The following is a 27,771-nucleotide window of genomic DNA, read 5'->3' as shown; positions in this document are numbered from 1 at the left end:
CTAGATACCGAAATAGAAACTGGAAGAACCTACCACGGTAGAGGTACCGGTTAAACCACAACCTAAGAAACGAAAGCCAAGGTTACACATCAAGTCGAGCCATACGCTAAATATAGAGCGAAACCACCGTTCCCCTCATAAATTAGCCATGCTAACCGGGGATACTAACTTTGAGGAGATTAGGAACGCGTTTTCAAAAATCTAACGATAAACCTTCCTTTTCTCGAAGCTATAAAAAGCTACCTAACCACGCTAAGTTTCTTAAGGAGTTGTGCACTACTAGGCGTAAGACCAACATACCTAAAGGCGCCTTTCTAACTGAAAGCAGTTCCCAACTTTATCCGAAAATAATGGAATTGTTAAGTACAAGGACCCCGGTTAGATCGCATAATGCACCTTAGGAGATTCTCACACGACGACATTGGCTTACTAGACACGGGGGCTAGTGTTAACTTACTCCCGTTTTATTTGTATAAACAAATAGGTCTAGAGGAGATGCAACCTATTAAAATGACATTGCAATTAGTTGATCGGTCTATTAAGTATCCTAAGGGTGTGATTGAAAACGTCTTTGGTTAAAGTCCAAAATTTTACTACCCGGCCGACTTTCGTTATCCTCGACCACGGAAGTCACTAACGACTCTGTACCTATCATTTTAGGGCGCCCCTTCTTGGCTACGCCAACGCGGCTCATAAACTGCGCGCAATGGTTCGATGTCCTTGTCCTTTGGCCATCTTTCGTTGAGGTAAATGTTTTCAAAACGAGGACACAGTATCGATTCATCTACAAATGGCGAGATTAGCATGATCGAGAGCTTAGCTCAAGATTACTTCAAAAACATGTTTAGGAGAAACAGATTAACAAATTCCTTTCCGCCCGAAATTCAATTTAACAATGACTCCCGGTAGTAGGCGAAATCGAAGAAGAATTCCTGAACTCTTTTTGCACCGCTTTACTTTACCTCGAGTCCCCCTTTGCCAACAACCATTCATCCCTTGATGCTATGACGGAAGATGAATTTTTCAATCTCTATCCCGGTGATCCTTTTGACCCACCTATTGAGGAATGTCTTGCATATATCAAGATTTCGATGATATGGACTTGAGAGCTCTAGCTGAGAATCATTCACCTTCCATCACCAATATTCCCCACCCTCCACCTTTTCAAAGGAACCTCGAGTTTGCACTTTCGATCCTTTAGTTTCTCCCGTGCTTCATGATTTTTAAATCCACCTAGTAAACAAATACTTCCAAAGGATAAACCACTTGACACCTTCATTTTCAGACTTGAGGCAGGTCCCCTAACTACACCATGAATGAGTTTTGTGCTAAACCCACATCCTCATTTTTTCCATGCTTTCCCTCTAAAACTTATCCCAATCCACCATATTTTCCACAAACATTCACTTTTCCACACTTATTCACTAGGACACCCTCTCGTTCAAAGATGAAACATAAGGTGCATGCTCGGTTATGTTATAGATCTATCCGACTTCGCTTTCATTCCACTAGGCTGCGTCGTAGGAAATCTTGGTGCTTAATTGTGTTTGGATATGTTTTCTGTGATATTTATTTATGGAACGATCCACAACTATTTCGGTTGTTGATATATGATAAACTACATATTCATACATATATTTAGATAAAGTCTCGAGTATCTGACTATAAACGACTCAATTTTTGTGTTTGGTGCATTTCTTTTCATTTCCATATATTGGTGAATGCACCATTTAGGTAACCGGGCCCTCCCTATGGAGTGTGTGGTTGTAAGTACCGGATCCTAAGTCCACGGTTTACATAATTCACGTTTTCCACTCTTGCATGTTTTCTTGGTTTTTGAGTCATGTTTCTCTATGGTGTGAATTATGTCTTTACTGCTTATTGTTTTCCTTTATATTAAACCTAATTCATAAAAAGTAAAAAAGTTTAAAGCTATAAAAATAGTAATCTAGCAAGTCTAGGGAATCGACTTTAAAATACCCAAGTTTTCGTGACAATACCAACTTTACGAGTATAGGCCAAAACAAAATTTTCAAACTTAAAAAGAGTTTTCCAATTTTTTGTTTGGGGTGGCATAGCGTATTTTGGTATCCATTTCAAATCATATTGCCACCCTAAGCCTGTCATGTTTACTCCAAGAGAGTTTGTGTTAGTTAGCACGCATACCGGTTTAATTGTGTTTCATATTATCATATCATCTTTACAATATTTACATTCACAATCGCCAATTTTGCCACGTTTCTATGGTAAATTCTTTCCTTATCTCTTTACACTTTGAGGACAAAGCGCGTTGATTGTTTGGGGTGGGATAGAAACATTTGAAAAAAATTAGACACTTTTAGGATGTAAATTACGACTTTTACTTTTATTTATAAAATGTTAAAAATTATAAAAATTAGTTAGTTACATAATTTAATTGTGCTATTGAATTGTTTCATGAACCCCCTTCTCTTAAATTTTTTGGGGGTGGTATAGAAACACGATGTAAATGTTAAGCACATATTAGGTTGTATATTACGTATTATTTGTCTTAAAAAATAAAAATAAAAATAAAAAAGTTTATGCAATACACTTAGGAATATTGGTATTGTTTCTTTCTCTATGCTCTTAATAATCTAGAAGTCTCACGTAGCTTTTGCATTAGAATAGTTTTTAGAAACTTAGGTTAATATGTAGGTAATAATCTTTGCATCTATCTATAAATATATTACATGAGTATCTATGATTGTTTGGCAGTAAGTTTCTGAAATCTAGGCTAGAGTACTTATTCTACAAATCCTGTGAGAATATAGCCTAAAGCCTTATATGAGTGAAACATTTGAGAAATGACACAAGGGAGAAGTATATTCCGAATAGAGAAATCACACGTCCACTTGCTTGACCACTATACCATGTCCTAAGAGAGAATTTAGGCCCTTTTTGGATCGATATAGCTAGAAATTCTGACCTAAGTATATTTTCCGCTAGTAGCCCCACTGAGCCTTTCATTAGCCCTTTCATAAACCACAAATCCTTTACCCTGTTACAAAACAAAACAAAATAAAAAATTCAACCTACCCAATTTAGATAAGTCTGAGAATAGAATGAGGAAGAAAGAAGAAGAGAAAAACCTGTGTAAACAAAAGTTAGTTAATTGCTTCATAAAATAAAGAAAAGAAGTTTCCATCCAAAGAAAATAAAAATAAAAATAAAAATAAAAATAAAATAAAAACTCCAAAAAAATAGAATAAAAGGAGTCAAAAGCCAAAGAAAAAGAAAAAAAATATATATGGCTAAGGATGGAAACAAAGTGTATAAGCAAAAGTAAATAACAAGGTTTTCTCTAGTTACATAATTTGAAGACTCTATTATCTCAGACTTGTCCTTTTTGAATATCCATTTCCTTCCTTCTTAAACCATCTCCTAATCCCCGCAACACCTAATAAAGACCTCTAGCTCAATTAGGAATAGGTTAGTGGGATAGTAAGTGGCAGATGTGTTTGATCAACTTCGGCTTCCTTGTGTGTCATTGAGATTGGAAGGTAAAGTATGCCCACCGCATTTGGAGTAGCAAAACTTGAGTGGAAAAATCGAGTGATTTTTGTCTTGACTTTTATGTGAGAACCTACTTAAGGACGCTTATTCCAAAATTTCAGAAACGGACTACATTCTGCATTTCATAGCATTACTCATTGTATATATGTTTATTCGTAGATGATTGATTATTATGCATATATTAGCTTAGGTTTCGACATGATTATTCTGTATTCATTGCTAGTAAGATGTATAGTTAATTTAGAGCATGAATAAGGAAACAATAGTTTTATTTCTTAGTCGTTGTAGTATAGATGAAGTTTGTGAGTACCTTCACTGGAAAACTCTCACGAAACTATAACTTGTCCACTAGGGAATTCCTAGTGGTTTAAGGCCTTGTTGCATATGGTCAATGCAATCGCACTCAGCAAAACGAGAGTAGATAGAACTCCATTTTTGGTCACTTATTCTAATTTCTCATCTTTGCTTGAGGACAAGCAAAATGCTGTTTGGGGGTGGTTTGATAAGAGCCCAAAACTGTAGTTTTAACCCCTTAATAATCATACTTTTAGACCAATTATGTGAGTAATAATTAAGAGTTAACACTGATTACGTGTTTTTATGCATTTCAGGCTTCAAAGTCCATTATGTGCAGAAATGTGCCACTTTAGCGAGATAAAGGAGCAAAGGTCGGTTACTAAGGAGTTCCGTGATTAAAGGCCAAGATTCAAGAAGATAAAGCCTTTCTAAAGCCCGGTCAAAAGCTGAAAAGTCGACGCTGAAGCGTAAACAAAGACACATAACTCAAAGATAACCTCCTATATCTTTGGACTCAGACCTCGGAATGGGGCCTACCTTATGTCAAAACGACCGGCTCGGAAAGAGCTTTCCAATGGTCCAAGCCTTGATCCAATTAGAGGAGCAGAAGTGGACGAAAAGTCTGTTGAAGCCAACTGCAGCTGAAGAGACCTTTTTGGACTGAAAATATTGGGTTTTGGGCCTGATTCTCTGGCCCAAAATATGGCTCCAAGCCCATGCACGATTTTTGGATCTGGACATATAAAAACCAAAGCTTAGCTCTTTGTTAATGGTAGATAGTTAGACCTAGATTAAATATTAGATTAATAGCCTCCATTAATTAATTCTAGATCTAGTTTTCCTTAGATTTAATTAGTTTAATTTAATTAGTTTCATATCTTGTTTTTATTTAATTTCTTGAATGATTGTTCGTCATTTAATTAGATAAATAAAATAGTTATTATTATTCAATTTCGATTTTTGTCATTTGCATTTATAGATCTAGTTTAAATTCTTGTTCTTATTTCATTCTTAGTTAATTAATTAGATTTCAATTATTGTTTAATATAGATTAGTAAAGTTAGAATTTTGATATGATGTGTAGTTATAATTCAATGGGAAATGATGGGTTGATGATTCGAGGCTAAAACCTCCATTAGAGGGGTTGATGAAGCTTTGATGAAAACTTAGTGGTATAGTGTAGAAGCATTGTAGAATCTATTCCACTCTAGAAGGTCATGATTCGCCATGAGAATGGGTGACAACCTCACATGCTAGTTAGTATTTGGTAGAAATGCCATGAACACTAGGGATTAGAACTCGAAATTCTTGCCGTAAGAACGTAAAAATCGAGATACAAGAACCTATGCTAGGTTATCAAGTTGGATTCGAGGTGGATTCAATTCCCCTCTAATCCTTTATCTAGATTCAAAAACAATCATATTTCCATAGCATTCGTAGTTTGAATTCAAATAATCAATTTCATATTGCATCGTAATATAATTCCCCCTCGTAAAACTCTCATTGACTTAAGGACCGACTAATTAGACTAGAGAACATTCCATGCTAGAGAACTAGGAGTGGAACGAATCACTCTACTCCACTATATCTCATAGGATTGAGAGTAGAGAAATCTTTGATAAGCATATAGGATCATAAATAGTTTTAGTTTACTTACGTTTTGAGTTTCATCGTTCATTTCGTAGGTAGACTATTCAAATTTTATCATTATCAAGGGTCAAGTGCAAACCCTAGGTTCTGTTGAAAAGGTGTAGGATGGGGTACATTGATGGAAGGTGAATGATGTGAGGTGGGTGAATGGTTATCAATAGGAGGGGACTCTCAAGGTGGCGAAGAAGAGTTGCAAAAGAGTTGAAGGAAATCTTCCTCAATTTCCTCAACGTCCACAGAGTCCTTATTAAAGTTGGAACTTCCAGAGGAAAGGAATTTGTGCATCTGATTATTTGGAAACTTGGTTTTAAAATAATCATGAGCTAAACTCTCGATCATGTTAACCTCTCTATCGATATTGATATCAGGAACCTGTGTGATCTGTTTAAATACATTGACCTCAGCGGAAAGATGGCCAAAAGATAACGACATCGAACCATCGCGACAATTTATATGCTGATGTTAATTACCAAAGAAAAAATGTAGGAAAAAATATGATTTAAACTAAATTACATGTACTGCATTACATAATGTAACCATTACCTTACGTGCTGGAAGCCATAATATTTCAAACTAACTAAGTTTTGATTATTTGGGGGTTTGGGTTTAGTTGAGGTTTACTCATCATCTCATCATAAGAATTATCTTTTCCACTCGCTTTAAGGGTGTAAGAATATATGGATGGTTTGGTTAATATCTTCATAATATTTTAGGATATTAGGATTCTTGTTGAGATCTTCTATAAGATCAATTAGGATAATTGCCATTCATATATTGTATTCTTTTGTATAAACTCTACAAAAAGTCAATGTATAGAACAACTTAAATTCAATAAAATTCAACTTCTTATCAATTTCTGCATGGTATCAAGAGCTTAGGTTCAATCCTAAGGTAAAAAAAATTTCCGGCAGGTGGCCACTACGATGCTGCCCGCTGGACTACTTTCCACGCTTCTCTTATTCGTCTAGTATTAGAAATTTGTTGTCATCGTTTTCTTTTCCCATTGTAATATCCAACCATCCATCATCTAGAAACCCAAAATAAGTTTTGAGTTTGTTTTTCCTATATATTCATGTGCTTATCAATTCATATATATACAATGGTTAGCCCATTTCACTAGTGTTTTTCTCTGTTTGACTATTGGGTTAATGACATCCCTTGCTCACAATGGAGCCACATTGAGACCATCTAAGACCCAAGAAGGCTATGGCCGGCCAATGATTGAGCCCTCTATGGAGTGTTGTTGAACCTATTATGGTTGCCTAGAAACGACCATCTTCATTATATCAATGGTGCTATGTTATAAAACTGATGGAGAATTCTTATCATTAAAGTATATTTTTGGAGGTATTATTGTAAAGAGAATTGCATTCTTCAGCAAAAGGGAACGTATTTTGCAATCTCATGTGAATTTTAGGATTGTGGGGTGCTGAAGTATGTAAAGTCCCACAATGTTATAAGTGTGGACACGTCTTTAGTAGTTGCTATTTTGGTGTATAAGGGAAACTTATCACCCATGACAAGTTTAGTATAAATATATGAACCGGTGGGTAGATAACATATTCTCTAAACCTTACCTTCTTCTTGTGCCTCCATCCTTCTTCTTCTCCACCTTATTTACCTAACCTAACTAACTATATGACTCTCCTAGTATAAATTAACATGGTATCGGAGCCAACTCTATTTAGAGCATGCTAGGAGAGAGATCTGAAGTTTCAAGGTTCCAATCTTAGTATTAGTTTCCGTCCAGTTTTACTCTTAATCTCAAAATACTTCACGTATCTTTCATTTATATGAGAACATCTTTGATCTAACTTAAGGTGATATGTCTATCTTTGAGTATTATAGTTCTCTTCGTAACAAGTGGGAATAATTCTCTAAACCTTACCTTCTTCTTGTGCCTCCATCCTTCTTCTTCTCCACCTTATTTACCTAGCCTAACTAACTATATGACTCTCCTAGTATAAATTAACATGGTATCGGAGTCAACTCTATTTAGAGCATGCTAGGAGAGAGATCTGAAGTTTCAAGGTTCCAATCTTAGTATTAGTTTCCGTCCAGTTTTACTCTTAATCTCAAAATACTTCACGTATCTTTCATTTGTATGAGAACATCTTTGATCTAACTTAAGGTGATATGTCTATCTTTGAGTATTATAGTTCTCTTCGTAGCAAGTGGGAATAACTAAATATTTATCACCCACTGACTACAAACTTAAATCAGTTGAAGAAACGAAGAGAGGAATTTCGAGTCTCAAAATTCCAATCTGGGCTATGTCCCAAGTTCAAGCTGAATCTAAACTCCCTACTCTGCTGAAGCCTATTCTCGTCTTTCTCGTATTACTGCATCTCCTCCAAGGCACAATGACAGTGCGACTTTATTGATCCCTCCAAGTAGCAATAATTATAACAACCTCTCCTCTGGTCGTGGTAATGGAGGTAGAGGGGGTAGAGCCAGTCGTGGACGTGGAGGTGGTCGTAACCAAGGGAGTGGCTGTGGTCGTGGTATAGGTAGTTTTGATCCTTGTGAGCATTATGGACGCACAAATCATAGTTATGATTTCTGTTAGGATATAACAAAATGCCCACTTTTGCACAAAGCCAACAATGCCACAGTAATTGATCGCAAAGAGACCGACTTTCAACAAGTTCAAGATTTTTTGCGATACGATGAAGCGGATACAAGCTATTCGGTGGGGTTCATCGAGTCTATCCAACCCACCTACTGTAACCCTAGCCAATTCAGGTAAAACATGTCTTCATACGAGTGGTAACAACTCTTGGGTCATTAACTCAGGAGCTTCTGATCATATGACAGGTAATCCCCAATTATTTTCTAATCTTGAGTATACTCACACACCATCATATGACATATTAGCAAATGGGGCTAAGGCTAGTATTCTTGGTAGGGGTACTATTCAGTTAACTCGTTATTTATCATTTGTCTCTGTCTTGCTTATTCAAAATTTTCCCTTTAATCTATTATTTGTTCATTGTCTCACCCAATCTCTTCACTGTAATGTCATTTTTTCTTTCACTCATGTTGTGTTCCAGGATCTACAGACAAAGACACTAGTTGGTGGGGGGGGGGGGGATATGAGCATGGCGGCATCTATTCATCTATTACTTTCAAGATGGTTATGGGCACTCTCACCAGAAGAATGCTCTCACAGTTTCAGTCTCTCCTGTTCAGTGGCATAGACGTCTTGGTCTTCTTTCTCTGGCTAGTTTGTGAAGTTTAGTTCCTAATATTTCGTCCAGTATTCAGTCTTTAAGTTGTGAGATTTGTGAGTTAGCTAAATATCGTCGTGCTACTTACAAAAATAGGTTAAATAAGTGTTCTAGTGCTCCTTTTCAGTTAGTTCATTCAGATGTTTGGGTTCCTTGTTGAACCACTAGCCTTTTTGGAGCCAAGTACTTTATTATATTTATCGATGATTTCTCTCGAGTTTGTTGGGTATATACTATGGAAAATCTTTCTCAAGTATTCTTTATGTTTCAAAAATTCTATGCTGAGATTACTAATCAGTATTCTGCACACATGCATGTTTTTCGAACTGATAATGCCAAAGATTATACCTCTGCCCTATTCAAGTGTTTTTTAGATAACCATGGCATTACATATCAAACCTTATGTGTGGATACACCCCAACAAAATGGGGTTGTTGAGAGAAAGAATAGACCCATTCTTGAATTTGCCAGATGCTTAATCTTTCAAACAAATCTTCCAAAGTTTTATTAGGCAGAGGCAGTCCTTACTGCCACATACTTGATTAATCGTATGCCCTCTTCAGTGTTAGGTGGAAAAACACCACACTCTGTCCTTTTTCCTAGTCAACCCTCTTTCAATCTTCCCCCTCATATTTTTGGTTATGTCTGCTTTGTTCATAATCGTCAACCGAGTCATGATAAATTGGACTCTCGTGCTATTAAGTGTGTTTTCCTTGGGTATTCACATACACAGAAAGGGTACAAATGTTATAGTCCTCATCTGCGCAAATCTTTTGTATGTGCTGATGTTACGTTCTTTGAAGATGTCCCGTTTTACTTTTCAGAAGGGAAGGTGTCCTTTGAGCCCTTTGAGGATTATGTTCCACCCTCTAGTGTACCCTTAACCCCTCCAATGTTGGCCGATGGTGTTGTTGATCTTCCTGAGACTGTTGGTATTCATGAGAGTGTGAATGATCATGCTACAGCAACTGATGTTGGAGTGCTCGAGGAAGGAGCGTGTGCGCCCCTTATAGATGCCCTTCCTGAGCGCGCGCACCCCCTGCATGCTGATGTTCATGAGCTTGAGGCCGTAGGTTCTACTGCTCCGCTGCCCTCACCTCTTCCCACTGTGTCTGTAGATCCTCCTGTCATTCCTTCTGATCTCAATGTTCCTATTGCCCTACGGAAACTTGAACGTCCCCCTGCCAGTATGCATCTTCCTAGTAAGTATGCTCAGTATTCTATTTCTCAGTATGTTTCCACTGATCATTTACCACCATCTGTCAAGTCTTTTGCTACGTCCTTGTTGTCTATGTTTGTCCCTTCTAACTACAGGGATGCTCTATCCCATCCTGGCTGGAAGCAAGCAATGGAAGAGGAGTTGAGTGTCTTGTATTCTAATAACACTTGGGTCCTTACAAATCTTCCCCATGAGAAGAAAGTGGTTGCTTGTAAGTGGGTTGGTCTCTCCATATTGATTGCGTGCGGGTCTACGAGACATGGGACTTAGGGCTACTCTTACTCTGGTTTCAGGCGGCGGCCCGGACGTGATGAAAGCATCTCGTATGTAGAATGTACACGATTGGGTAGTAAGAGGATGAGGCCTCCGGGTGTTCGCCTTTTGATTGAGGTTCCGAACGAAGTGGTTGCTTCTGCTTGTCGGGCAACCTCACTTCATTCATGCATGGGCATTCCACAAATGAAAGCGAACCAATACCTTTCCTTTAGCGTCCACAGTTCGCTGTTGGACTTTTCACTGTTAAGCATAATCCGGATGGTACTGTTTCTTGTTTAAAGGCTCGCCTTGTTGCTACAGGCTTTACCCATACTTATGGTATTGATTACTCCGAGACGTTCTTTCCTGTTGCCAAGTTAGCCTCTTTGCGTATTGTTATTTCTATTGTTGTTCATCATCACTGGCCTCTGTTTCAGTTGGATGTGAAGAATGTCTTTTTACATGGTGATGTCCTGGAGGAAATCTATATGGTACAACCTCCTGGTTTTGTTGCTCATGGGGGAAAGTCTGCCGATTAAAGAAGTCTCTTTATGGGCTCAAGCAGTCTCCTAGAGCTTGGTTTGCGAAGTTAAGCCAAGTTTTGATGGCTAATGGAATGACTAGGTGTGAATATGATCATTTTGTGTTTTACCGAAAGACCCAGCAAGGAATTATTATCTTAGTTGTGTATGTTGATGATATCATTGTCACAGGGTCTGACAAACAGGGTATTAATTGCTTGACTTAAAGTCAATCTCTCAAGACAATTCCAAACCAAAGATCTCGGAGAACTGCATTATTTCTTAGGCATTGAAGTTACAAGGTATTCTGGTGAAATTCATCTCCCACAGAGAAAGTATGTATTAGACCTGCTCAGTGAGACAAGTAATTTAAGAGCTCGCCCAGCAGAGACTCCTATGGATTCGAACAACAAACTCCAGTCAAATGTTGGAGAGTTGTATGCCGATATTGAGGGGTGGCATAGACTGGTGTGAAAGCTGATCTATGCTACTATCACTCGCCCAGATATCTCGTTTGCAGTTAGTGTAGTATCTCAGTATATGCATGAACCATGGATTCCTCACTACTAAGCAGTTATTTGTATCGTGCGGTATTTGAAAGGTTCTCTTGGTCGTGGATTGGTATATCGTTCTAATGGAAATTTTGATGTTGTTGGATATTCAGATGCTGATTATACAGGATCAGTCTTAGATAGATCCACCACTGGGTACTGTACCTTCCTTTGTGGAAATTTGGTGACGTGGAAGAGTAAAAAGCAAACAGTTGTGTCAAAGTCTAGTGCAGAGGCTGAGTATAGAGCTATGGCTCAAGGGACTAGTGAGTTAATGTGGATTCGTAATCTGCTACATGAGTTGGGTTTTGAGGTACAGCTACTTATACCACTTCATTGTGACAATCAGGAAGCCATTCATATCGCCTCTAATCCAGTATTTCATGAGCGAACTAAGCATATAGAGGTAGATTGTCATTATGTCCGACATAAGGTTGAAACAAAGGAGATAAGTACTCCTTATGTGGCGTCTCAAGATCAGTTAGCTGATATCTTCACCAAACTAGTGGTTCGTCCAGTTTTGAATTATATTTATAGCAAGTTGGGCATGAGCGATATCTATGCTCCAGCTTGAAGGGGGGGGGGGGTTGAAGTATGTAAAGTCCCACAATGTTATAAGTGTGGACACGTCATTAGTAGTTGCTATTTTGGTGTATAAGGGAAATTTATCTCCTAGTATAAACTAATACGGGGAATATAATAATATATGGATGGTTTGGTTAATATCTTTTGAATATTCTAGGATATTAGGATTCTTGTGAAGATCTTCTATAAGATCAATTAGGATCATATCCATATTCATATATTGTATTCTTCTATACAAACTCTACAAAGAGTCGATGTATAGAACAATTTAAATTCAATAAAATTCATCTTCGTATCAAGTCATGTGTGTATGTACCCCATGACTCGACTTCAATTTTCAGAATAAACGATTCAAACCAAACTTAATAAACAAGCGGATAATTGCGAGTCTGTGACAACACTTCTACGTAAAACACGGAATTTTCCTGTTTCAACAAGACTTGATTTTTTTTTCTTGTTTTTTGAAAAAACCTTCAAACATTATATTAGATCATGTAAAATAGTCGTAGGATACAAGTAATAGTTCTTTTTGGTCCATATGATTTGACCCACTTGAATTGGATGGGTGCTACTTTTTTCCGAAAATTCATTTTTTTCAAATTCCGGACTGATATTTTACCGAATTTGCTAATGATATTTGTGTTTCGATATCTGAAATTCCGATATCTGATTTATTCAAAAAATAATTGGATCGGAATTAGATGTGTTTTCAAAATCCGATCCGATCTGATTTCCGATTAATTTCTAAATCTTTAACATATAGCAGTCTATTTCATATAGTTACTAAATTAAAAATGCAGATAATTTACAAACCAAATAAAAACCCTAGAAAAGTAGAACATTGTCTCTCTCACAACTTCAATAAATCAATATTGTCATTATAGTACATGTCTCAATTTCTCCCATCTTCTTATTTACTGAATTAATGCATTAATATAAATAAAAAACTTGCAGAATGAATGTGTTAAAAGGTCTAAGTTGTTTACTGAATTAATACATTTCAAAATAATTGCTAAATGAATGTATTAACTAGATAAAAAATGATTATCCTAAAAGAGAAGGGTCCTATTATTGACCGACCCCAAAAATGATTATACTTATATTGGGCCAACATAGAGTCTATATCAGAGACGGAGCCAGGAATCTGAGCTAGGGGGGGCGAGTCAGCGAGTGTATATACACAAACAAAATACAAGACCCCCGGACGGAGCCAAAAATCTGACCTAGGGGGGGAGTGCTTATACTATTTCAGAAAATGAAATAGCATGAAGCGTGTTTACCACTTTGACCATGTAATTAACAAGGGATAACAAAATGTATTAGTAGATGAAGTAAAACATTCAAATTATGAACATACCCCAAAGATCTCGAAAAGGAACAATCAAGGCAGACTAGGAGAAAGCAAAGGCTTGGCCACTTTAAGCTCCCCACAGTCACTTATATAGACTGTTTTAAGAGGTCTATTCCATATATTACGTGCACTCTCAGCTCTTTCGTCTCCAAAAAACTAAGCCAAATCGTTGAATTGGCATATCCGATCGGATGGTTTGTAAGTAAGTATAACAACTATGGTCATCACCACATGAAAGCCTGAAAACAAAAATTTACCACATCCCCGGATGGGGAAATTAGGGTCTCCCCCCAGGTACAAAAAAAAAAAAAAATCCTAATTGGCTCATCTAGGGGGAGGGGGATATGGTAATACTAGTTAACCCAAATTCACCACTTATATTTTTTCATTCTTCTACTACAAATTCACTCACGCTACACTATAGTCCAACATATAAATTATACATTGTACATATAAATTAACCATAAAATAACTTATATACTGTCTATAGTAATGGATAGTAAGTAAACAACACCACAATTGGAATGACAGTTTCTGCATACGTATATTTGTCATCAAAAAATATGATTGCAAAATCAAAGAGGATATACAATTAATCATGATCACTTGTATCCACATACCACATTTACAAACAAAAAGAAGCTATTGGTTTGTTAGCCTATATCCTCCTATACAAAAAAGATCGAACAAGGAGCTCAAGTAGCCAAGTCAGGCATTTGAAGCCGCTCTCGCCGAGTTTTCTTCAAGACATCAAAAACATCTATGATAGAATCTTTATCAAATTGTCTAGCAGTATCTTTCTCAATAAACACAATCAAATAATTTGCTAGATAATCATCTTTCATCCTATTACGTAGCCTGGTCTTTACAATCCTCATCGCTGAAAATGCACGTTCCGATGTAGCAATTAAAACAGGTAAAGTCAACACAAGACGAATCAAAATCAGTCTATCTATAAGATGATAAATTGTTGACTTTCCTGTTTCTATCAAAACTTAACACAACTTGGAAATGGGTGACAAATTTTGAAACTCAGAGTGTATGAGAATGTCATTCTCATAGTTTTGCAACTGGTATCTCAAATGAAAATTTTCTTGCTCGGTGAAATCCATCGGATAATAATTATTTGCAAGCTCGCAAATATCATTAATTTTGAATGATCTATAATTGTTCCTGGGATCTAAAGCCGAGCTAAGAACAAACAATCTCATTACATCCTCCTTAAACCTGTGATTTAATTCTTGCAGTTGTGAATCAATTGTACCCATGAAAATTTCAACTAAAAAATGATGCCCATTGGTAATGGAATCTTGAGTAGATTAATGATAAAACACTTGGGTTTGATATGGCGCTCCTACACCTATTATAAGAAGATTATGTTGTGGCTTCACGTTTAAAAAACATAGTCAAAAATTTTGAGGGGGCGGTAGTAAAATATTTAAACTTATTTTGAGGGGGCCGAACCTCTCATTATTCAAAAAAAAAAAAATCATACTGATAATACATAGAACATAATGGTTCTTCAAAACCTTTGGGGGGGCGATTGCCCCCCCCCCACACACACACACACACACACACAAAATAGCCCTACTAGAAAAGAAATTGAGAAACCGGTTACATACAATTTTCGACCCTTCGTCTCCTCCATCCACCTGCTTGTACCCTACAACATACTAGACAATGATAATAATTTATCATTAGCATTCTAAAAAGCAAGACAATTCATCTTCGGTTCCATTCCTAACCATCAAGAAAGAGAACCATTTTAGGTAGCAAAACCTGCCTACAATATCAAAAGCAAATAGCATCGAGTTAAGCACACACAATATGTGGATATGCCTTAGGAAGAACAAATAAGGCAGCCATTTGTAGATACTATGCAAAAGCCAACAACAATAATCATACGCATGCACACAAAACAAACGGCAACATTGATGCATCCAGCACCAAGAGTGGCAACAACTCTATCACAACTGTAACAATGGAGGTCATATTTTTTTATTAATCCATAAAGTTCAATTCAATAGAAACCAAAGAAAGAAAATAACAAGTTGTCGCAAGAACTTACATGACTTTCAAGAAGTACTAACTTTCGCAAATACAACCCAGTTCTAAAAAATGATTCCCAGAACAATCAGGAGGACGGCTCGCAAACGACTAATGGAAACCGGCATTAGTATTCCTAGCAGGCCGCACCAAGAAACCATTTCGAGTGACTTGATTGGCCGCTTTAGTTATATGCCAGATGACCTAGCGAGGTCGCATAACTCAATTCCCAACGATCTTATGGTGTTAATATTGGGGCGACATTGCCGCATCGATTTTGACTAATTTCTGCAGCATGGTGGTGTCGTTTGGTAGTGATTTGTGCATCCCATCTTGGTAGTCTGGCCCAAAATTTTCTTGAAATCATGTGATTTTTTTTCTTCAAATTCAAATTCAATTAAACCGATCCATAAACTTAAAATCCAAATTTGTCCACACATACAATTTGATAAAAATGACATTAATTGAAAAACATATACAACTAAAAAAACACAATTTCGTCAATAAGGATAATCATTTCATTCTTCATCAATTTCACTACTTCAACTAACTATTTTTATTTTTTTTTTAAAAGAAATACAATAAAATTATTTCAAAATATTCTTCATCATTAAGTGGTGGACGAATTTTTATTTTTTAGGGTTGGGAAGAGTGAGTAAATAGATTGAGCTTTAAAGTTTGGAGGGAAAGAGAATTGGGTTTTAAGAGGGTGTATGATAATGGAGAAATGGGTAAGGGCAATAGAAAGTTGTAATAGGTCATCTTGATTTAATTGGAAGAGTGCCCAACACAAAACATGGTTTTTAAGTCAATGGTAAATTTGTAATAATAATTTTTTTTTAGGGTCTGCTCAACACAAAATAGAATATGCCCATAGCGAGTACCAAAGAGAATCTGATTATATAATTCAAATTTCCAATTTATTTATGTATTTTGCAAATCGGAAAATTTCTGATTTTCCAAACTTTCCAAATTCAGAAGAAAAAAAATTGCTATCCAAAAAATAAAATAATTTGATCGGATTTGAAAAGAATATTGTCATCCGAAAAAAATATATAAATTTTTCTGAAAGCTTTTTATCCGATCCGAAATCACCCATAGAGGCCTTAGATAAGGCAACAACAGTGGGTTTGAACTTTCAACCTTAAGCCACAAGCCAGGTACCAAAATTTGGATGTACAGCGTTATGGGCTTAGAAATTAGAAGTCTTTCAGGAATGGCGGTTTTTGTGGTCATTGCGATGGTCACTCGTAGTACTGCCCTTTTTGTAGGCTTACAACTAAACAACTAGTCCATAGCAACCGGAAAATTAGCACCTATTCTTTGATGGGATACACGTATTTTAAAAAGATCGGAATGGGGCATTTTGACAAGGAAAAGCTTGGGCCATAGTCTAGAAAACAATTTCGAACTTTGGAAGCTACGGCAGCTTCTTGGTCCAGTCTTCGTCATGCCTATATATGAAGTCACCTATTATCTTGGTTCAGCACTTCAGCCCAATTAAATGCGACTGTTCTTACTTTCGTGGGACAAGCTCTGTCAATCTATGCAATGGGGGTCTACCAATTACGAGGAAGAATAAATGACAGGCTTGATCAGATAAATAGAGAGTTTTTTTGGAATGATGCAGCTGAGTCAAGCGCATGGCATACACTTAACTAGGAAAAACTGTGTAGAGCTAAAATACATGGGGGTTTGGACTTCTGAAAGCAAAAGACATGAATGCAGCCACGCTTTCCAAGCATAGGTGGAGAGTGCTAAATAATGAAAACTCTATCTGGGAAAGAACCTTTAGAAGTTTGTACAAATGGGGTGTTTTTAATCAAGATGCTGGAACAGAAAAAGTTAAGAGATCATATTTTTGGAAGGGCGAGGTGAACAGGATGCAAGCCGTAAAGGATGGTTATACATGGAAACTAGGTGATGGCTCGAGCATATATATTTTCACCGAAGTATGGATAACACTCAACGACAAGCCTCTCTACTTGTCAGATCCTGTCAAAGATGGTTTCTCTTTTACAGCTGTGGAGGCTATTACAAGAGATCTGATCTGTTAGAATCTAACACACCAATGAATCATGAACGGGAAGGAGAATTGTTTCCTGAACCTATAAACGAATGCATCAACCTCAAAACAGTTAACCAAAGCTTACAAGACAAAGCAATACGGTGGAGTGATACAAAAGGCAGGCTCAATCAGCCTATAAGCATCTTTGAAGAGAAACTGAAAAGGGGTAATGCTTAAAAGGGGTATTTGTCAACTATAGATCTTTTGCAGAGAAGGAAATTCGGTGGAGATATAAGTTGCGCATCTTGTCACAGAGAATTAGAAACAGACTATCACTGTTTTTTTGGTTGTAAATGGAGTAGAGCAGTTTGGATGGGATAAGCGCTTGGTTTAAGGGTGATGCAGAATGTATAAAAAGGATCTCAGATGGCATTGGATACTATTCTAAAGTGGGGAATGAAAAAACAAGACACAGAAGGATATTCATAGCTGCTTACAAGCATTCACACCAGCTTTTGCAAGTCCTTCACCGCCGTTCTTCTTACCACAGCTACTATCTCTTGCTTACCACAGCTTCCATCTCTGTTCAAGGACAGGACACTCGTGCAGGATTCTATCCGAGAACATGCGCGAAAGTTGAATTCATTATTAGGTCAGCAGTTCAATCCAATTTTGAGTCGGAGCCCTCCATTGCGCCGGGATTGCTTAGAATGCACTTTCACGACTGCTTTGTCTTCCAAGGGTGTGATGCATCAATTTTTACCTTCCGCGGAGAAAACTGTACTACCCAATCTCTCATCAAAGGAATGCGATGTCAATGACGAATGCTAAGAGGCAGCTTGAAACTGCATGCCCTGGTGTTGCATCTTGTGCTGGTATTCTCAGCTTCTCAATTTAGATGCCCAATAATCTGTGGTTATGGTAAGTGATAACAATGACGTAGCTAACCAACTCAAAAGAACAATATGCTAATGGATTTGTAGTTTTGGCAGACTAATAGACCGAGTTAACCAGTGCCAACAGGATGCAGAGATCAGCTTGTCTCATCGGATTCTGAAACCTATACGTCCCTAGTTTCACCGACTCCGTTGACATACAAAAGCAGAAGTTTACTTCTGAGGGACTCGATACTCAGGATCTTGAGGCTTTATTAGTAGGTAACAACTTAAAACCTCAAAACGGCTGCTAATAGCATTAAGTTTGTGCTTGTATGCCTATACGAATTTTCATGTATATTTGGGCTAAAGTATGGACGGTTTTGAAGTAGAATAAGACTTTTCAATGTGTTTCTGCCTCCAAATTCCTTACCAAACAGGCAAATATAAATACAGGCAGTTTTCAGTTCTAATATGGCAGCAACATTTTCAAGTTTTCACTAAATTTGCATCCCTTTCTTTATTTTTTAGTGGTGGGAAAGTATCAAGCACTTGCAACACACGCTGTTTTAGTTCAAATCCACAATTTTCTAGGCTCAAGTTCACATGAAAGTGATCATACAAGCAAACAAGTACAGCCTAAGGTTCCTTTTTGCTAACATTACTACCCTGCATTTCATTACCCGGCCTTCTTTTCTTTTCTTTTTTTATCGGAAAAATTCACTTGTATCCATAGAAGGATATTAATGTTACAATGTTCAAAAGTCTAAGTAGTAAAGAGCTACTCGACCACACTCAAACTCCCCAAGACCTTGCATTTCATAACTTAGGAGGTCACACCATTGGGACTTCAGCGTGCCAATTCTTCAGATATAGGCTAAAGAACTTCACCACAACAGAAGTTGACCCAACCATCGACACTTATTTTCTTCCTCAGTTACGGACTCTTTATCCAGCTAATTGCAACGGTAACAGTCGTGTTGCACTAGACACTGAGAGTCAGATCTGATTTCATACTTCAGTCTTTACAAACCTGAGGAATGGGAGGGGAATACTCAAATCTGATCAAAAGTTATCGACTGATGCTTCCACTAGAACTACTACAGAAAGCTTCTCCAGCCCCATTAGAGGGTTGCTCGGCTTGAGGTCGTAGGTCGATGGTGAAGATGAGTAATATAGGAGTGAAGACAGTACAGAGAGCAAAATCTAAGCAGTAAGAACTCTATGTTTAGTATAAGAAGGTTGTGAAGAAACTGAAGGAATAAAGTGATACTTATGTGGCTTGATATATTGTTTCTTGTATATATATAAATCTCTACCAAAAAACCTCAAGACCTACTTAATTAATCAGTCCCCAAGTCTCTGAGACTGAAAATAACCAGCTTGTAGATTTACACCTTACATTTTTTTAGATGATCACTTGCACAACTCTAGGGGCGGTCCTCTTTATCTACAAATTATACCACTTCTATGGTTAGAATATTAAAGTTAGCTCAACGTTTGCAAGTTCAACAGGGAAAAAAAAAAAGCTCGGTTCTGAAAGAGATCCTCACCTACTTTATGTATATTCTTAACAATTAACGCTCTTAACGGTAATAAGGAATCTGGTAGCCTCACTCCCACGAACTAAAACATGTTGACACTCCATTGATATCAAGATGTTTTCTTAATTAAAACAGCTTATCAATTCTTCCATTAGATAAAGCAAAATCTAGGAGTACATGAGAAACGAAGATAGGGTGGATAGGGAACAACTGAACATTGCCCATGCAGAATGATGATGAACCAACACGTTGTTAACACGGTTCACCCCAAGCAACAAGGTGCCGATATCCACAATTCCACTCGTGTGGTTTTTCTAGATACACCAAAGAACAAGTGCAGAATGTCAAAGCCATTTTTGTCATTTTGTGTGGTTAGAGACACAGTTGAAGCAAGAGTATGGTATTTTGACTTTTTGAGTGAATGAGTTCTCATATCTAACCAATAGTCACTGTAAGTTTAAACCTTAGTCCACATCTGTGTCCCTAACCTAGACAATCGCAGAAAGAACTAGCAAGACTTCTGTTCATTGCCTCACTAGAAACTTCATATAACCAGTTAGACCTTTACTAATTTGAGTAATTTCCAAATCATAACAAGTTATATGATTAAAAAATAATAAAAAATAAATAAATAAAAACAGTTATATGAACCAAAACCTTGATAAATTTTAACCTCGCACTTTTTTGACATCAGAGAAATGGTCAGCTTGTCCGGAAATGACACGACACAATAAAAAAATTCCAAATCATTACTGCCAGAGAGTGCAGTATAGTAAGAGCCTAGACTGTGTGATTGAATCATTGAAAATCCTCCTCCAACAGTTGCTCCATATCACTCACATTCTTCAAACTCCAGTTCCATAGAGCCAGCAATAACTTAAACATACACAGCATACATTTCTTTATCCTCTTTCGTAAATTAGTACTCCATCTCACAGTTAAACCATACCCAGGGGTTGAATTCTGTCTGGTTGTGTGAAACCCACGTTCCCTCATTTGGTTCTATGAGAAGTTTGGCCCAGAAAAAAAAGGAGAAATGAAATTGTTTGATGAAAAGTTTCAGATCACATTTGTTTTTACATCTTGTATTATTGGATAAACTGCATATCCATAGGTACCAAATAATCCAGAAGTGAGGCAGTAAAGCCAGATAAAGCACAAAACTTCATTGGCTGGATACTAAAAGAGAATAACTAAAATCCTAAGGTGATGACAATATCTGGTTCCTAGCTTCCAGAGTTTCATCATTCTGTAAATTTCATCAATACAAAGGAATATATGGTATAATACTGTATTCCACCTTCAAGAAAACGGTCGTATGGGTTACACAGAACACATCACAGTGATCTATCATTTTAAGAAGATGATGATTGGCAAGGTTGCCAGGGTTCCTAGGGAACCTTGTCCAAAGCTCGGGTCCATTTTAAGCTAATCTATCTTTTTAAGACCCTTTCTGAAGAACACAATTGACCAAGGAGTTTAAATTACCAGCTTGCAACCGGTATGCTCCTCTACAGTCCTAAGTTACTATGGAATTAGTTTTATCACCAGAGAACTTTCGCAGAGAGACAAGTGGGTCGTTTTCTTTCAAATATGTACCTCTATAGAAGTTTAGCATTTACATCTCATGTTACAGCTGAGCAAACATACACTTTAGTGTCAGTTAATTTAACCATGAGACTATTGTACCTGATCGTGATCCATTTCAACCTAGCGATCTTCCCTTTCAACTCTGTTGGGATCTGAGACCATGTCCATCATCAACTTCTCTGGGGAGTCTTCCCAATTGCCAAAAGTTTTCAAGTCGACCTACATATTGAGAAAGATGGTGTCATCTTCAGCAATTATAAGAGACTAAAAACAATTGACAGTACATGTCTAAAAAGTGACCTTGCGCCTCTGCTCAGTAAATAGCTGCTCTCTGTTCTTATGTGAACTCTGCTCTTTCTTGGCCACTTCCCCACCCAATCCCCACACTTCCACCTCCAGAACTGAAGCTTCAAGCGGAAGAAAACCCTGAAAAGTTCATATTCACAGATAATTTCTTGATCAAGGCAAGAGTTGTTGTTTTTTATCCACCATGCTCAATTCGAATAAGCAGAAATCAGGCATCCATCAAACCTTGACAAATTGACATGCATTATTTCCCAGATTGAAATTTATGTTATACCATCTAATTTTGGATATACGAAGTTATGAATTTAATATATTCCAAAAAGAGAATAAATTTTCTTCCGCTCTAGTTACCTATAAATATTAAACACATCTACATAAAATCTATGTTACATGGACATGCCATATTTTTAAAATAACCCGTGTCAGATACGTGTCCACATGTCTGTGTCGGACATGACACACGCACATATTGTACATGATATACTTAATTATTGGCATTTTTCCGTGTTTGACACATCGTATCTGTATCAGATGCGGACACACGTATCTATGTCAATGTAACTTAGAATAAAATGGATTTCCATAGAAGCACTTCATTTGCCAAATGGTTGTACCTGGTTGGAAACAAGGGACCCGGGTCGGTAAGTCTTGTCAACTGCATGGTGACGAATGGTAACTCGAGCAAAATCTTCATCAATAGATATTCTCTCATTCCCCGCACTTCCTCCGAACCCAAGACCTACAGGCTTTGGATGCGGCTCATATACTCTACCAGTAGTATGCAAGTGGCTATATACAAAATTCTTCTCCTTCCCTGCTTGTTGATCAGATTACTTCCTTCAGTTTTGAATAAAAAAACACAAAAAAAAACACACTGTTCAACATACCATGTGGTGAGAAAACATGGAAGATGGGGCTTATAGAATAGAGGGATCCAGAGCTTCCATAGAAGACATCTTTATTTTCAAAGCCTTGCTCTGTAAGTACACCAATAACCCATCTCCTGACAGCAGAATCACTCTCTTGAATGTTTCCAGAGGTAGCAGATACCAAAATTAGTGATGGTCCATGGTAACCTTCAACATGTGACCAGAACCTGCTTAACCCCCTCCCATGAAGAGACGACCTGCAGACAATAGAACATTTAAACTAGGGAAATAAGGTAAGCAATTCAATAAAATGTTGGAAAATATAGCAGCAATATACATAGTCCTGGCTGTAAGTTGACACTATTGTCAAAATCAATCCTCTAGAATCCCAATAAAAGATTGTTGCCAATTCATTTACATCCATTATGCTCTTTAAACTCTACCTGACATTATATTATGCTGACAAGAATATGTCATTCGTTCCATACAATATCTATGTACCTGCTATGCAACTTCAACAGTAACCAAACTGTGTGCTAAATAAGTCCATTACTTTCATTAACCTAAACTAGAAGTTGCCTACTTCAGATACATAATTCATAATGTACCTTAATTAATAAACAAGTTTCTTTTGCATGTGAATCAATGGGGAGGAAATAGGAACTAAAAATGTTTTACAAATTTAGCATATTAATTCAAATATACAGATCCAAAAATACTACAGAAATCTCATCAGATCAAGCTAGGCTCATCTCATTCTTAAGCTGAATACAATATCACAAAATTCAAGTTTTCAAAGAAAATTCGACTTTAAAGTAAGATGACGAACCGATACAAAAGGTTATGAAATGTCCCATCATTATTTCTGGGGATGCACATTTTTAAAAGCTCGTTGCATAAAGTACTTTTTAGGGTAAGTGAGATTGCCCAAGCTGTTCCACATGTTAGGAGATGCTTATTATGTGGCTCTGAAAAGTGCATGCTATTTGGTAGACTGGAAGGCTCCAAATTATCCTGATTAAATTCAAATCCAACCATAAAACGTTTAGTTCTTCGAAAAAAGGAATGATAATGCAAATTCAGAAAAGATAAGAAGAAAACTCAATGAAAACAAATGCAAATAATCACAGTACAAGCTAGGTATGGACTGCAATAAGTAGCTGATATGTGTATCCAATTGCTATCTAAATGTTCCCATTCTCCGTGAAATCAAATGCAAAAACTATCAGATGAACTTATCTATTATAAGTAGTAAGTGCGGAATGTAAAATTAACTAAAACCGAATTATGTAAGCATGACAAACTAACCAATACTACTACCAACGTCATCTCCAAATCACCAACTTCATCATGACTATCATCACTATTTTCAAACACCACCATAACAATCAAAGTATAAATGAAAATTACCACTACATTACTGTCATTTAGTTTCTCTACCTGTAATGAAAATTATAATGGTTTTCCTAAAATGATTAATATGTTTCCATGACATTAGAGATCACGGGAAAAAGACACTAAGAAAGCTACATCATATTTTGATGTGCTTAGCAAAGCTATATGTAATAGTGGGGGAGGATACTAGGGGTGTCATGTACGCAATATTTTGAATTCAATACATGTTGAGGTCTTCCTAACCCCTAACAGTTTTCAACAACAAACAAACAAACAAACCAAACAAAACAAAATATTGCTGTGCTTAGCGATATATGTTTGCAAATAGACATAATGTTACGTGAGTTCACTCTAATCTAGAAAACGATACAAGGGTGGACCCACATTGGTGCAAATTACAAAATGAGGTTTGGTGGTGACATGTTTGAAACTTTGAATACACAAATAAAATATTAGAAAAGGGAGAAGGGGGGGCTTTGGAGGAAGGATACAGTTTTGTGTGTGAGCCCGAGAAGAAATGAGCTACCTTTCCTCCTTTTTTCTTTCCTTTGGTAAAGATAATATTTTATTGCCTTATCAAATAATGCATTACATACACCTTGGACTTCCATAATTACAATATTAGCTACATAATAAGATGGTATTAACCACCATAATGACATCAAAGGGGTGACAACATTCTGTAGTTGGTCTGCAATATGTGGCTGCTGAGGTCTTGGGCCCTCCATCCAAGAGCCCGTCCAACAGCAATTAAGAAAACTTTAAAATGCTTCAGTTATGGTCAAGAGGGTCATATACAACCAAACTGTTGAAAGAAACGAATCTTGACTACTAATAAATGGCGCCTCAATTTGAGACGGAGCAAAAATGAGGAAGCACATGATTACAAATTTGAGGAAATTGTTAACCAAGCTGATAAGGTATCCCCATGCTTATAGCACATCTTCTGCTAATTTCATATTATGCACATGGTTGTGTTTTTTGACAGACTACTACATTATATAATCCGCTAGCTTCCAAGACGTTTTCCGGTAGTGTTAGATAACGGTAGCAGCACCTCTTTGATTCTGCCTCTCATGGTTAAAACACTTGGCTTGACCCATCGTCCAAAAATAGTACATTCATTTCATTTGGAGATTTTAAGGAGTTGGCAGAGACTGTTTGAATTGGTGTTCTTATTGGACCTTTCCATGATTATGTTCTTTGTCGTGTCAGTAATATGGATGCCAGTAGCACTGCAGCTTGATTTTGGATACCACCTGGAAGTACAGAGTCCGAGTCATTTATTGTGCATGGGAGCATACGTATTGTATTTCTCATGGTCGACGGGCATCTAAACTCTGCAACTAAAAAACTCAGATGCCATCTCACTATATTGTTCTTGCTAAATCCGAGAAGAATGCTTATAAACCTCATAATTCCACGAAATGGATATCCAAGAAGACTTTTAAGTTTTAACTCCTCAGAGACTCAAGGTTGTGTTCTTCAAGACAACTTGGGGTTTCCAACCATTAACTTTGACCCAAATGGATTCCACAATGGCTTTCAACTCTTCAGAGAGGGAGCATGATGTGATTTAGGTTTTCCTTCAACTGGTTGATATGTTTTTAGGTATTTCAGAATAATGTTCATTGCTATCTCCAAGCTATTTAGACTAGGGCTAGTTTATAGATCTACTTTTCAATTAAGACCTAGTTTGTACTTTGTAGATTGCAAATCTTTTCAGGGTATAAATAAACATGTAGGCCTTTGGCCAAATTAGAGTTTAATGAATTTGAATTTTAAGTTGGTAGAAAATTCCTGGAATCTCCGTTTTATCCAATGCGATAGCAACAGCTTGTTTCCCCAGATTAGGATGTTTAATATATAGACAAATTGTAAAGGAGTTTAAGGAGACCTAAATATAATTGTACTAAGTCGCATTCCCAGAATTCGCCACATGCTTTAAAAAACCAAAAAGAAAAAATTTCTAAGTGCATACAACCATATAAAGCAACAGTAAAAACCTGCAAAATCTATTACAAGTAAAAAGCATACCAACAAAAATCGGAGACCAAACCCATTTGACACTAAAGAAAGGAGGAGGGCCGACACAATCAAACAGAACTAATGATATCTACCACATCTCTGTCTTGACGGTAACCAATTAACCACATAAGAAAGTTGACAAAATGGAGTTTAGTTGAATGGCAGAGCATACACAAAAAAAAACAACAACAACAACTGGAGAGATCATTGGATGTGCATTTTTCAGGTGGGACATAACTTAGTCTATAGATGAACCAAAGAGGTGCTAGGTAGAGAAGAGCTCTTCCACAGAAAGCTCCATGTTGAACCAAATATATGCTTGGTTAAGAAGAGCTCTTCACGACAAATGAGAAACCTCCATGTTTCTTCAAAATAGCGCAATAATATTCACATATGATAAGTTGGACAAATGACAAGTAGAATAAATGTAATATGCACAAGTTTAAATTATATTTAAGCTCAAGGAGGAAGAAATACCATACCTCCAAAGCGGCACACTTGTGGAATCTAGCATCGACATACTCTTTAAAGCAATGTGCAAGGCTTGGAACTGTTGACAAAACCCACATATGAAGCTTTTGTGCAGGGAGTTGAACATCCAAACCAGAAACACAACAATCCCATACATTCAATTCCTTGACATCATCAGTACAAGATGTAACAGCTGATAATGCAAGAGGGTTCATGTCTAGAATTTCTAGCTTGTTCATTATAGCGTTTTGTGACATAGCCCAACAGATCCACAGAAACATGACTACATCAGTTGATGTGAAATATCCACTAATCTTATCAGTATCATCAGATTCAAACTCCAATTCCAATTTTGAAGCAAGGCCTGCTTTGGAACATGTAGCAACGTATAGCTTGTATAACTTATTAAGGGACATCGATGCTGGCATCCTTCCACAACACTTAATGTAGCCCCTCAAGAACTGAATCCAATCAACTCCTTCTTTATCACCCATAAAAAATACATCAACTAGTGATGGACCTAGATGAGGCAATAATATAGAAAATGTTTCACTTGTCGGGTCTCCCAAGTCTAAAGACAAGCATTCCTGAAACAATTGAGAGAGAAAAAATACATATATAAGAAACAAGTATGAATATATACTACTAACTGTAACCCAGTGGTCCAATAAGTTCACTTGTATATGACGGGGGCTTACTTGAAGAGATTTGAGAGGGATTGATTTGGTTTGAGGGTCAGCAAGTTTAGAGAAAACTTTTTCAAGAGTGGGAAGAAATCCAGTGGACGTGGCTACAGATTCCAACTCTTGTTGTTCTTGTGATATCTCCTTTTTTGACGGCGATGCTCCCATTTTTGGTTCCTCTTCTTTTTAAAGATGTCTGTATTTAAGTGAAAAAAATTCTGCCCGAACTGACACGATCACACGATTCTGTTACATAAATGTTTCGGTTGTGTGCCCGAGATTTACAGGTCCAGAATTAGGTCCAATAGAGCGTCCATCCAATTTCAATAATCGAAATTTCACGTGTGCAAAAGCAATTTGAGTCTAGATTTTCAGATGAAAAAAAAAATCACAGGAGGTTGGAACTTGGTTCTGAATTGGCACCACAGTGCAAAGAAATACGTGTCTGTGCTTTAAAAGGAAAGTGGTGCCAGGTGTCGACTGTCGACAATCTAGACTTGTCTCTTCAAACTTGGGAAAAACAAGGATACGTGGTGTCAAAAACATACATGTGGTGATGTGGCCATGTAGCTCCAACGCTTCCCCAGGGGGCATCTGCTGAACTTTCACTTACTTCACCGGTATTATGCAATTTCCAAATCCGAAGACACTCTCATAGAAACCGAAATTACATAGATCAGCATTTAGGTCTGCATCGAGATTTTGACCTTTTGAATTAACCAAAACGACTCAGCTCCACACTTCCAAGACTAACTACAAGTAT

General features: G+C 37.1%; 1 protein-coding gene across 5 annotated transcripts; it reads right to left on the bottom strand.

Annotated features, from left to right (window-relative positions):
* Positions 1-13,740: 13,740 nt before the first annotated feature.
* On the bottom strand, positions 13,741-27,635 carry LOC147492921 (TLD-domain containing nucleolar protein). 5 transcript variants are annotated; one of them, XR_015199886.1, is made up of 9 exons: positions 27,024-27,546; positions 26,337-26,912; positions 23,261-23,445; positions 22,450-22,688; positions 22,177-22,376; positions 21,557-21,682; positions 21,356-21,475; positions 14,816-14,866; positions 13,741-14,073 (listed from the first exon to the last, which is right to left on the bottom strand). XR_015199886.1 is itself a non-coding variant. In XM_086568892.1 (8 exons), exons 1-7 carry the CDS (start codon positions 27,174-27,176, stop codon positions 21,377-21,379), a joined length of 1,578 nt encoding a protein of 525 aa, XP_086425018.1. In that variant the 5' UTR covers positions 27,177-27,546; the 3' UTR covers positions 17,236-18,157; positions 21,356-21,376. The 5 variants fall into 5 exon arrangements, 4 of the variants coding, with proteins under 4 accessions (XP_086425018.1, XP_086425017.1, XP_086425019.1 ...); XM_086568892.1 differs by lacking the exons at positions 13,741-14,073; positions 14,816-14,866 and adding an exon at positions 17,236-18,157; XM_086568891.1 differs by lacking the exons at positions 13,741-14,073; positions 14,816-14,866 and adding an exon at positions 18,842-19,155.
* Positions 27,636-27,771: the final 136 nt, after the last annotated feature.

The sequence above is a fragment of the Coptis chinensis genome, chromosome 6 (assembly GCF_015680905.1).
Source record: "Coptis chinensis isolate HL-2020 chromosome 6, ASM1568090v1, whole genome shotgun sequence".
Classification (NCBI taxonomy): domain Eukaryota; kingdom Viridiplantae; phylum Streptophyta; class Magnoliopsida; order Ranunculales; family Ranunculaceae; genus Coptis; species Coptis chinensis.
This window is presented reverse-complemented; position numbering and strand designations above follow the sequence as displayed.

Bases quoted from the DNA above. Each gene is read 5' to 3' on its own strand.
- LOC147492921 (XM_086568890.1), bottom strand. From the start codon at position 27,176: ATGGGAGCATCGCCGTCAAAAAAGGAGATATCACAAGAACAACAAGAG. The intron at 23,446-26,336 runs GTATGGTATTTC...GAATTTAATCAG, and splicing joins ACAAGTGTGCCGCTTTGGAG to GATAATTTGGAGCCTTCCAG. The intron at 22,689-23,260 runs GTTCGTCATCTT...TATTGTCTGCAG, and splicing joins TTTCATAACCTTTTGTATCG to GTCGTCTCTTCATGGGAGGG.